At 45.0% G+C, this 13,232-nt stretch overlaps 1 protein-coding gene across 1 annotated transcript; it reads left to right on the top strand.

Annotated features, from left to right (window-relative positions):
- Positions 1 to 1,844: 1,844 nt before the first annotated feature.
- On the top strand, positions 1,845 to 10,460 carry LOC122762025 (NACHT, LRR and PYD domains-containing protein 12-like). Its single transcript, XM_044017185.1, has 7 exons — positions 1,845 to 2,039; positions 2,317 to 2,367; positions 4,024 to 4,133; positions 4,781 to 4,900; positions 5,279 to 5,478; positions 6,174 to 8,001; positions 10,269 to 10,460. The coding sequence occupies exons 1-7, from the start codon at positions 1,845 to 1,847 to the stop codon at positions 10,444 to 10,446; spliced, it is 2,682 nt and encodes an 893-aa protein (XP_043873120.1). The 3' UTR covers positions 10,447 to 10,460.
- The last annotated feature ends 2,772 nt before the right edge of the window (positions 10,461 to 13,232 follow it).

The following is a 13,232-nucleotide window of genomic DNA, read 5'->3' as shown; positions in this document are numbered from 1 at the left end:
TGTTCCAGTTGCTCCCTGGTGGTTTCGAGCTTCCCACACTTCTTCTCCTCCAGCAGCTGTCTGGCATGCTTAAAGGGGTCTTTGAAGAAGCTGGCTCGTTCTTTCTGCTTCCGTTTGGAGCACTTGCGGATACGTTCAGCTCTGAGAAGCCTGGACAGTCTTTGCCTGACCTCAACCCACAAGGCTTTCAGACCGTCTTTCTCTGCCAGTGTTGCCTTCCTCCAGTTCTTCCGTAGTTGTCGGCACCTTCGCACTAGATGGTCAATCTCCTTTTCCCTCCTTGCAGGCCTGGTATAGGATGTCCCCAATCTGGTTGAGCTTGGATTCCACCCCTCCTTGCAAAGATCCTTCCAGTATCTTGACCAGGTCAGTGTCCAGTGTTCACCACGCCTCTGTCTCGCTTGCCTTTGGCCATTTGAGCTTGCCTCTTATGTTGGTTTCATGGTCCCTGCTTTTTCCTCTTTTCTGTGTGAGTTGGTGGCGACTGGTTCTTGGTACTCACGTGGGAGCTCTCTCTCCACCAGTGGGCCTTCTTTCTCTGTGACATCTTTGCCTTCTGCAACGTTTGGTTTGAGTCCCAAACCTTGAAATGAAGACATTTCCAAATGTCTTGTTTGGTCCCCAGACCAGAATTATTCACTTTTAATGATTTCTTTGCTATATGGAGCAAAGGAATCACACAAAAGTGATGTAATTATCAAAATAGTTAATCAAACATTTGTTTGGTTGATTATCACAAACATTCACAGCTGAAAGTTTCTCACTCTGCTTCAGCTGTGACAGACAGACGGGTCTGATGATTGTGTGTGTGTTATTGTGTGGGCAGTGGGTGCTGCTGAGTCATGGAGGGCAGAGGTGAAAACATTGTCAGTCATCATCTACCGCTTTATCCTCCACCAGAGGGTCGCGGGTGCTGTGCCAATCTCAGCTATATCGGGCGATAGGCGGGGTACACCCTGGACAGTTCGCCAGTCCATCGCAGGGCCACACACACACACACACACAACCATTCACTCTCACACTCACTCCTACGGTCAATTTAGAGAACCCGGAGAGAACCCACGCACACACGGGGAGAACATGCAAACTCCATGCAGAAAGGGCCTTGTTCCAACCGGGGCTCAAACCCAGGTCTTCTCGCTGTGCTAACCACTACATCACCGTGTGGCCCTGAAAACATTGTGTGAGGGTGAATTATGACTAATGAAGTTAGTATTCACCAGCAGAGGGCAGTGCAGGGTCAGGCAGCTGTAGAAAATGACAGTCAGATGAAACTTCCTTAGTTCAGTTTATTCTGGATAGAACACAAAATATTATAAAATAAACATAACATTAAAATGCAAGCTGAAAAAAGAGGTCACATGACATAGCTGGTTGACAACACCATGTTAGCAGGAAACGCCGCTTTCAAACCGTTCACTGCTCACTCTAAATCCATGGAGATCAGTCAAAATATCTCAGAACCAGACAGAATGAATTCGTCTGACTCTTATACTGCCCCCTGGTGCTTTCTCACATGTATGGCAACAGCTGGAATGGACATAAAAGTCATAAACGTCCCCTCATGACTCTGTGGAAAATGATTGAAAATTACAATAAAAGTAAACAAAATTAACCAACCAAACGACTGGATCGGATTTTTCTAATTTAACATCTTCACTGTCATTGTGACGGTGAAATGTCTTGTTGTGTGGAGATTGGGGGGCTTTCTCCACTGCCCCCTATTGTCTGTCAGTGAAAAAGTAGTCTTTCAAGAACAGGGCCACCGACCCTTCAGAGTTGGGTCAGGGTTAGAGATCTTCAGGGTTAGACCCTTCAGAGCTGGTTTAGAGATCTTCAGGGTAATGCCCTTCAGAGTTGGGTTAGGGTTAGAGATCTACAGGGTTAGACCCTTCAGAGCTGGTTTAGAGATCTTCAGGGTAATGCCCTTCAGAGTTGGGTTAGGGTTAGAGATCTACAGGGTTAGACCCTTCAGAGTTGGTTTAGAGATCTTCAGGGTTATGCCCTTCAGAGTTGGGTTAGGGTTAGAGATCTCCAGGGTTAGACCCTTCAGAGATCTCTTCATTTCTGCATCAGTAACCTTGACCTAACGGTCTACTTCAAATAGACGTGAATGCGCACATACCAGGATCAGTTACACCCGACTTGACTAAGCCACGCCTTCTGGTTTGATGTCCGTGTAACAGACAGAATAAATTTAGTATCGTAGATTAAGACTGGAGGAGCAGCAACCAGAGGCGTGGTCAAGCCGTCAGCCCTGACAGGAAGATCACGCCTCCGTAACAGCTGATAAGGCACGTGATCACCTCACCTCAGGTGACAGTTCTGAGGAAGGCAGACGATACACGGCTAAAGTGGTTAGACAAGGTAAAACTTACTGTTGTGTTTTTCTTTTGAAAAAGTGTCTTGTCGCTGTTTTTGTCAGATTATGGAGATCTTTTATGAATGTTTCTGCTCAATGTCTCTGAAAGCTTGATAAGATAAGATCATCCTTTGACACTGTTTATCGACCATGAGTCCCTGAGGTTTGTTACGGACTGTAAAGTATCGACACACTATTGTGAGTTCTACTCTCAGGAGCCTGTTGCACCAAAGTAGAATTAAGAAATCCAGGATTTCTTAAAAAGCGAGTCTTAATCTATGATATTTTCTCTATGAATCTATAAAGTTTATTCTGACTAAATCTGTTACACACAAGTCAAACCAGTCAAACCAGTCAAACCAGGTGTCATTTATGCAGGTAAGGGTGCGTTCACTTATAATGAAAAACTTCATACGTAAAAAATATGATACAGTCGCTTTTAATAAGATCAGGGAAAAGTGAATGTATAAGTCAGTCAGTCATCATCTAACCGCTTTATCCTCCATCAGAGGGTCGCGGGGGGTGCTGTGCCAATCTCAGCTACATCGGGCGACAGGCGGGGTACACCCTGGACAGTTCGCCAGTCCATCGCAGGGCCACACACAGCTAGAGACAAACAACCATTCACTCACACTCACTCCTATGGTTAATTTAGAGTGTGCAGTTTACCTAATCCCCACATTGCATGTTTTTGGACTGTGGGAGGAAGCCGGAGAACCCGGAGAGAACCCATGCACACACGGGGAGAACATACAAACTCCATGCAGAAAGGCTGCAAGGCAAGAGTGCTAACCACTACACCACCGTGTGACCTGAATGTATAAGTAACACAATATAAATACTGAGCTTATCTGAGCAAAGTAATCGTTTTTACACTGTTCTGTAAACTGAGGTTGGATACACCAGGATTTCATGTAAAAAAGCAGAAGTATAAATAAAACTTAAAAAAGGCAAAAACTTACCACTGCTCCACTGACGTCATCATATTTGTAATTACTTTGCAGTTTACTCTGCAGTGTAACATGTCCTTGTGTTCAGTCACGTGACCAATCACATGACAGGAAACTGTTACTAACCCTAACCCTACTGTGACTGTAAGAGAACGTGATTATTTGTGTAATTACAGATCAATATTCTTCTAGAGTGACATTTGTGTTATAGCAGTTTATGGCCAGTAGGAGGTGCTGAATGAAAGATAAAGATTTTCAGAGAAATCACAAATTTCCACTTTCCACTTCCACTAACCCTAACCCAGATAATTATCAATAATCTCATGCAGGTACAGAAAGTATCAGAGCTTCATCATTTAAAATATTATTGTGACACAAACACAGATGAGTGAATGAGTATTTTATAGAATTGCTCTCAGGATTAACAGTTTAACTGCAAAGAAAAAATCGCCATGGTAACTTATGCACCATTGCTTTACTGCAACTGACCTGTATAGCAGTATAAGCACTATGTTAAGTCTAACATAGTTCCTGACTAGTTTTGTGCAACAGGCCCTAGGTGAGATGTTCCTGCTCATTGGTACTGTACTTTCTAAACTGCACACCTACATTTGTGAGTGAGTGTGAGCTCACTGTCTCTCTGTCTGTCTGTCTGTCTCTCTCTCTCTGTCTCTCTCTCTGTCTCAGAAGATGAGTGGTTGTGTGGAGGAAGACGAGGACACAGCAGAGTCTCCAGGACCCAGCTGTCTCTCTGTGAAGTCTAACCAGTCCAAAGATTTCCCTCTGAACTTCAGTAATGAACCTGGAGCCTCAAACACAAAGTGAGAGAGCTTCTTCAGTCATATCAGTGGCTGTGTTCCTGTTGTGTCTGATCGTCATAGAAACCGAAACACATTTCTCAAACCAGTTTCTCTTCATTCTCACTGCAGCACCAAGTCAACTCAGTTTATTTAGAGACAGGTGATTTTCCAGAATTCTCACGTCATTTCTCTGTAGAATCAAGCAAAGCAGTTCAAAGCTTATTTATAAGAAACTCAAATAAATGACTTAAATTAACCAACACAACAAGTACACAATGAATTTAGCAACCTTAAAATCCAAACTGACAATGTTGTACACAAAACCCTAACTAACCCTAACCAAATCAATTATTCATGAACAGTTCATATCACAGGAAATTCATTTCAGTCCTCCACTTATGAACCCACAACATCAGAACTAGAATCTTTCCAGAACAAAGTCATGAATCCCATTCCTGTCACAGGCAGGAGGTCCATCACTTTGCTTCTTCTTCACTAAACAAACATGAAAGCATCATGTCCACTGGCTAACCTGGTTAGTTAGTATTAGCATACCAGACCTAAACCTGCAGGTCAGGTCTACTCTGGAGGTCCCACTGACCACTGAGGCTGCTCTCTGATCAAAGTGTCTTCATCATCAGTGATGGATGTGATGTTTGTGTTTGCAGACGTCAGAATCAGAGACGGAGACCAGAGTCTCCGGGACCCAGCGGTCTGTCTCTGAAGAGTGACTGGTCCAAAGATCAACCCCCAACCTTCAGTCATGAACCTGGAGCCTCAAACACAAAGTAAGAGACACATTGTCCAGCAACACACACACACACACACACACGCACACACACACACACACACACACAAGTGACGAGTCAGAGAGCTTTAGAACTTTACAACAGTCCATCAGAACCACTGTGAGACAAAGATGTAAGGACATCAACCCAGAATGTCTCACAAGTTTGTCTCGTGTCTCCAGTCGTCACTGAGCTCAATGTTTGCTTCAGTTCATGAAGTTCAACAAACGACCTTGAAGGACGAGGGTTTTCATTCACTGTCCGTCTCAGCCACACACATGTCCACCTGTCCCCGACATGTCAGTGATAAAGAAATGTCTTCACAGACACATGTCCACCTGTCCCCGACATGTCAGTGATGAAGAAATGTCTTCACAGAAACCAGTTTGCTGTTTCTGTGGACAAGCAGACGTCCCGCTGTCCTCTGTGTCAGGACGTCCTGAAGAATCCAGTCTCCACCAGCTGCGGTCACTGGTTCTGCATCTCCTCATACTGGGACCAGTCTGGTTCACCAGGAGACTCCTGCTGTCCCCTGTGTGGACAGGGACCCAGACCAATACCAGGACCACAGACACAGAGTAAGACAGAACATGTGTGTGCTGATGTCTTCACTCCTGAAAACAGGACATGTTCTCTTCTGTCAAACAGCATCAATATTTAAGATGATGAAAATAAATTTGACTGAAGATTCTTCATCACTTTCACTTTCATAAAGAGAAACCAACAAACCTTTAAAGTGAAAGAACAAGAGAAAAATGTTTCAAAGTTAAATCTGTTCCTCATTTTAATCAAAGTGATAATGAAGATGATTCAGTTGAATCCTCTGCTGCCCCCTACAGGTTCAGAAGATTGTTTACACTCATTTTCCAGCTTTTATATTATTGTTGTTGTTTTCTACACTTTCCTTCACAATCATCACAGTTATTCTAGAATGACTCCGTCTATCAGAATACAACAATATCACATAAAGACAACAATATCACATAAATACAACAATATCACATAAATATAACAATATCACATAAATACAACAATATCACATACATACAACAATATCACATAAAGAAAACAATATCACATAAAGACAACAATATCACGTGACATTTTCAGGGGTTTATTTTATTAAAAAACTGTTTTAGTTTTTCTGTGGCTGATGAAAATAATCCTCAGCTGCTCAGATTCTTTGTTTACATTACATTACATTACATGTCATTTAGCAGACGCTTTTATCCAAAGCGACTTACAATTGAATTTGTCTCTTGTCTTTCAGCAGATGTTGGTCTGCAGAAGGTTCTAGATGAACATAAGATCAGTCTGAGGAGCAGATGTGAACATGTGACTGAAGGAACTGAAGGAACAGGAAGTAGAACCCTCCTGAACAGGATCTTCACTGAGCTCTACATCACAGAGGGACAGAGTGAAGAGGTCAATACTCAACATGAGGTAATGCAGCTGGAGATGACCTTCAAAAAGAAGATGGTCCGGGATACTCCCATCAAGTGCTGTGACATCTTTAAAGCCTTCCCTGACCAGCAGGGGAGCATCAGAGTCGTCCTGACCAGCGGCGTTGCTGGTGTTGGAAAAACCTTCTCGGTGCAGAAGTTCACTCTGGACTGGGCCAAGGGTTTGGAAAACCAGGATGTGAAACTGCTGATTGTGCTCTCGTTCAGAGAGCTGAACCTGATCAGAGATCAGCAGCACAGTCTTCTCTCGCTGCTCCATATTTTCTATCCAACATTAGAGAAGGTCAGAGCAGAGGAGCTCGCTGTCTGTAAACCTTTGTTCATCTTTGATGGTCTGGATGAAAGCAGACTCTCACTGGACTTCAGCAGCAGGACGCTGGTTTCTGACGTCACACACAGGTCATCAGTCAACGTGCTGCTGACCAACCTCATCCAGGGGAATCTGCTGTCCTCGGCTCTCATCTGGATAACTTCTCGACCTGCAGCGGCCAATCAGATCCCTCCTACCTGTGTTGACAGGGTAACAGAAGTACGAGGCTTCACTGACGACCAGAAGGACGAGTACTTCAGGAAGAGATCCAGAACTGAAGATCTGTCCAGCAGAATCATCTCACACATCAAGATGTCCAGGAGCCTCCACATCATGTGTCAAATCCCAGTCTTCTGCTGGATCAGTGCTACAGTTTTGCATTACATGTTGACCACAGAGCAGAGAGGAGAGCTGCCCAAGACCCTGACTGACCTGTACTCACACTTCCTGCTGGTTCAGACAAAGAGGAAGAAGAACAAGTACAATAAAGGACGTGAGATGAGTCCACAGGAGCTGATGAACTCCAACAGGGACGTTCTTCTGAAGCTGGGGAGGTTGGCCTTTGAGCATCTGCAGAAAGGAGACATCATGTTCTACCAAGAAGATCTGGAGCGGTGTGGTCTTAGTTTGACAGAGGCCTCGGTGAACTCAGGAGTTTGTACAGAGATCTTCAGAAGAGAGAGTGTGATCTTCCAGAAATCAGTCTACTGCTTTGTTCATCTGAGCGTTCAGGAGTTTCTGGCTGCAGTCTACATGTTCCACTGTTTCACCAACAGGAAGACAAAGTTCCTGAATACCATCCTGAGAAAACCTCATTTTTTTAACAACCTCTCCTCATTTTTTGGAACCGTTGCTATAAGTGACTTATCTCTGGACGTGTTCCTGAAAGGAGCCATGAAGAAATCCCTTCAAAGTGAAAATGGTCACCTGGATCTGTTTGTTCGCTTCCTTCATGGACTCTGTCTGGAGTCCAACCACAGACTGTTAGGAGGTCTGCTGGGTCAGACTCAGAACAGTCCAGAAATCATCCAGAGAGTCATCAAGAATCTGAAGAAGATGAATACAAAGAACATCTCACCTGACAGAAGCATCAACATCTTCCACTGTCTGACAGAGATGAACGACCAATCAGTGCATCAGGAGATCCAAGAGTTCATGAAGTCAGAGAACAGAGAACAGGAACTCTCTGAGATCCACTGCTCAGCTCTGGCCTACATGCTGCAGATGTCTGAGGAGGTTCTGGATGAGTTGGACCTGGACAAGTACAGAACATCAGACCAGGGGAAACAGAGACTGATTCCAGCTGTGAGGAACTGCAGGAAGGCTCGGTGAGTTCAGACATGATCAATAACATCATCAGTCAGTGATGATTCATGGTTTGGTTTATCAAATACACACAGAAGTCAGTTCTTCTCATTCTTCTCAGTTTGTTTCTGGAGATGTTTTAAATGATGAAAGTGAAGATTTGTCAGCTGGTTGTGATTCTTGTTTTGAACTGAATGAAAACACCAAATCACAACATTCTCTCAAGTCTCTGTTCATGATAAGACAGAAAGACAAGAGAAACCAACAGTTCACACAATGAACAAACACTAGGGGGCAGTGGAGAGAAAATCTGTGACAGAACCAGACTCAAACATGTGCAGCATCTGCCTCGACCGGTTGTGGTGAAAGGACAAAATGGAGGACAGAGGAGAGGAGGGGGAGAGAAAGTGAAAGAGGGAGGTGAGGTAGAGACAGAAGAGAGAGACCAGGAGCAGAAATATAACAGTTGTGTCAGCTTCTAAGTTTAAACAGGACAATGTTATTGATGTACTATTAATGAGACATAAACATTAGACTGATCATCATCATCATCATCATCGTCATCCTCCGCTTATCCGGGGCCGGGTCGCGGGGGCAGCAGTTTCAGCATGGGACCCCAAACTTCCTTTTCCTGAGCTGCATTGACCAGCTCCGACTGAGGGATCCCGAGGCGTTCCCAGGCCAGAGTGGAGATGTAATCTCTCCACCTGGTCCTAGGTCTACCCCGAGGCCTCCTCCCAGCTGGACGTGCCTGATACACCTCCCTTGGGAGGCGCCCAGGAGGCATCCTCACCAGATGCCCGAACCACCTTAACTGGCTCCTTTCAATATGAAGGAGCAGCGGTTCTACTCCGAGCTCCCCCTGGATGACCGAGCTTCTCACCCTATAAGGGAAAAGCCAGCCACCCTTCTGAGGAATCCCATTTTGGCCGCTTGTACCCGCGATCTCGTTCTTTCGGTCATGACCAAACCTTTATGACCATAGGTGAGGATAGGAACGAAGATTGACCGGTAGATGGAGAGCTTTGCCTTCCGGCTCAGCTCCCTTTTTGTCACAACCGTGCGGTAAAGCGAATGCAGTACCGCACCAGCCGCTCCAATTCTCCGGCCCATCTCTCGCTCCCTCGTCCCCTCACTTGTGAACAAGACCCCGAGATACTTGAACTCCTTCACCTGGGGCAAGGAGTCACTCCCTACCCGGAGAAGGCAATCCACCGGTTTCCTGCTTAGAGCCATGGCCTCAGACTTAGAGGTGCTGATCTTCATCCCGACCGCTTCACACTCGATCACGAACCGATCCAGTGAGCGCTGAAGGTCGCAGGCCGACGAAGCCATGAGGACCACATCATCTGCAAAAAGCAGCGACGTGACCTCAAGCCCGCCAAACCACAACCCCTCTCCCCCACGACTGTGCCTTGATATCCTGTCCATGAAAATCACAAACAGGATTGGTGATAAAGCGCAGCCCTGGCGAAGGCCAACACCCACAGGAAACAAGTCTGATTTAGTGCCGAGAACCCTGACACAGCTCATACTTTGGGCGTATAGGGATTGGATGGCCCTAAGTAGTGCCCCCCTCACCCCATACTCCCGCAGTACCTCCCACAGTATCTCCCTGGGAACCCGATCATACGCCTTCTCCAGGTCCACAAAACACATGTAGACCGGATGGGCGTACTCCCAGGCCCCCTCCAGGATCCCCCCTTTTTGAAAAGGGGGCCACCACCCCAGTTTGCCACTCCTTCGGCACTGACCCCGACCTCCACGCAATGTTGAAGAGACGTGTCATCCAAGACAGCCCCTCCACACCAGAACATGCGGCCTCAGATCTGATGAAACGATCACAAAATCGATCATCGACCTTCGGCCAAGGACACTCTGGTACCAAGTACACCTGGTACCAGTAGAGCGTCCTTATGCTCGAACATGGTGTTTGTTATGGATAGTCCATGACTTGCACAGAAATCCAACAACAAACGACCACTCTGATTTAGATCAGGTAGGCCGTTCTTCCCAATCACGCCTCTCCAGGTTTCCCCATCGCTGCCCACGTGCGCGTTGAAATCTCCCAGCAGAACTATGGAGTCCCCCGACGGAGCCCCTTGCAGGACTCCATCTCCATTAGACTGATATCAACTTTAATTATAGTAATATATCATTATGAGTATTATGATTATTATTATTGTTATAATAATAATAATAATGATAATGATAATGATAATGATAATAATAATATTAATAATACTGCTTTCAAGCAGCAACTCTATCTAAAGTCTCATGTTTTATTCAGGTTGTGTGACTGCAGTTTGACAGAGATCAGCTGTTCTTCTCTGGCCTCAGCTCTGAAGTCCAACTCCTCCCACCTGAGAAAACTAGACCTGAGTGAGAACAAGTTGCAGGATTCAGGAGTGAAGCTGCTGTGTTCTGGACTGAAGAGTTCACATTGTAGACTGAAGACTCTGAGGTGAGTTCACTGACTCTCGGTTACTATTAAATCTATAAATCTCAGACGTTTAATCCACAACTGAAAGACATTCATGTTCTCACATCAGTTGAATCAGTGATGGTTGTTCCATGTTTCCACTTTTTCTTCCCTCAGATGTAGAATTACAATCTTTTCACAGCTGACATGTTTTTGTTTTCTAAAGTGTTTCAGTCGCTGTAGTTTTCACGTCAGTCGCAGTCGACTGAACTGAATGTTTTTCACTTTCTCCTCTGACACGTTCACATGTAGCCAATCAGAATGAGTGTTGTTGATGATGTCACAGCTGTGACTGTTTACAAACAAACAGGAGCTTCCTCTCATCTTCAAATCAGCTGTGTCTCAGTTGTCACAACCTCAACGTATGTGACAAAAAAGGGGACACCACACATAATCTGAACATAATTTCAATAATCAGTCAGTCAGTCATCATCTACCGCTTTATCCTCCACCAGAGGGTCGCGGGGAGTGCCGTGCCAATCTCAGCTACATCGGGTGATAGGCGGGGTACACACTGGACAGTTCGCCAGTCCATCGCAGGGCCACACACATAGAGACAAACAACCATTCACTCTCACACTCACTCCTATGGTCAGTGTCCAATTTACCTAATCCCCACATTGCATGTTTTTGGACTGTGGGAGGAAGCCGGAGAACCCGGAGAGAACCCACGCACACACGGGGAGAACATGCAAACTCCATGCAGAAAGGCCTTTGCCCCAATCGGGGCTCAAACCTGGGTCTTCTCGCTGCAAGGCGAGAGTGCTAACCACTACACCACCGTGTGACCCCATAATTTAACATATTTTAATTAAATTAAAGTAAACAAATATTTAAACTAGTGATGTGACGTTCCGTATCGAGGCTTTGAAGCGTGTGCCGAGTAGGGTAGGGGGCGTTTCCGCGATGCACGTATCGAGGCTTGCTTCATTTGGGGAAGGGGCCAAAAATGATGACGTCCGAAGCCTCGCTGCCCGGCTGTACCACGTGATTGCTTCGTGAAGTGGTTCAGATTTTGCTGTGTGGTTTTACAGCTATATAGACCCTTCATGCTCCATTCAAAATGTGGGTTTTTGAAGGAGAGTTGCGGTCAGTTGAGAGTTTGGATAGTTTGGATACTAGAGTTTGGATACTAGAGTTTGGATAGAGTTTATTTAGTTTGGAGATAGTTTGGAGAGTTTAGGGAGAGAGAGAGATTTAGGAGAGTGAGGAGAGTAGGATAGGTGATATAGGATGAACCTTTGGCGGGAAAGATTTTCACACAAAGAATACATTCAAAAAATGTATTAAACATATATGAACAGAAATTTGGTCATACATTTTTTGTAATTCATAGTCATTTCTAACAGACATAACAGACACAAAAATTCAATGCATCACACATTATGTGGTTCAGATACAGCTGCCTGTGATTATACACTTGGCCAGTAGGTGGTTTCATGTGCACATGAAGCTTCGAGAAATGAACCCTTTCTCGAACCAATTGGCTCAAGTGGTTCAATGCCTCATGAAGCTTCATCTCACCGTCACTAATTTAAACATACAGTAATGTGTAAACCAAAACAGGAACCAAAATGTCAGTCGGCAGGCCAGAGGAAGAGGGAGAGCATCTGTGGCAGGTCTGCTTAAATAGCCTCTTGAGCTGTTTGCAAGTGTACTGCATCACTCACTCAGCCACAGCTCCACCCACCTGAAAGAAAAGGCAGAAACAGCCCACAAGGGCAGCAAACATGACCAGCCCTGAATCCGTCACAGAGTTCATAAGCCTGGATCCTCCAAGTGTAGATTCATGGTCCAGATGTTGTCAACATGTGTCACAGCACCGTGACGTGGGCGTGTCCCAACTGTCACATGACTCATCATGAAGGATTCATCTGGTGTATCTTTGGCGGATGACCGTGTCCCAGAATTCTTTGCAGCAATAAAGGTGGTAATGCACCTTTAAGCTGGTTTACTAAACACAGATGAATCAAAGAATCAAATCAAGTGTAAAATATATAATAGTGAAGATGTTGAGAAGAAGTGTGATTCAGGACTTTGAAGTGTAGAGGGCAGTATTGACAGTAGTGTACCGTGGGGTTTCAGTCAGTAAAAAAAACGCACAAACACCCGACTATATTCAGACAGTTGATCTGCAACAACCATAGCGCACACGCACACCACTGTGCATCTATAGGCTACTGCATCATTACCACCACATCTTCCGTTAAGTCACTCAGCAAACGCTATTTCACAAGCAACTATATGACACAAAAACAAGCTTCCACATAAGCATAGGCGTCAGCTACACGGGGAACACGTCCCCGGCACTATTTATGATCAACACTTTTGTCCTCACCACTTATAAAACATGTTATAAATTTATCATTAACACTCCAACTACGGTAAATCATGCACCTCTTGGGTGTAGGTCTTCCTCTTGAAATAATTTCCTTCTTTTCTCCAAACGATCAGTGGTGTTAATGCAGTGATCATAGTTTACTTCAAAACCCGCCAAAGGTTCAAACGTCGTTGATGACATCACTGGGGGCTAGCGCCAGACACATCGCTGGGCCTGGGGCGTTCTGTCACTATGATTCACATTTTGATTGGCTGACGACACACGTCAGTCAAAGTTATAACCCAATAGGAAATGGCAGCTTCAACGAAAGGCCAGCAATAGTACTAGAGCAGGTCCACGGAGCTATGATACGTTTAATGACATCCAGGAAAATCCAGCTCAGCTTCACAAAAAATAACCATATTCTTTCTGGAAATATAATCATAACATAC

The sequence above is a fragment of the Solea senegalensis genome, unplaced genomic scaffold (genome assembly GCF_019176455.1).
Source record: "Solea senegalensis isolate Sse05_10M unplaced genomic scaffold, IFAPA_SoseM_1 scf7180000015149, whole genome shotgun sequence".
In the NCBI taxonomy this organism is placed as follows: Eukaryota; Metazoa; Chordata; class Actinopteri; order Pleuronectiformes; family Soleidae; genus Solea; species Solea senegalensis.
This window is presented reverse-complemented; position numbering and strand designations above follow the sequence as displayed.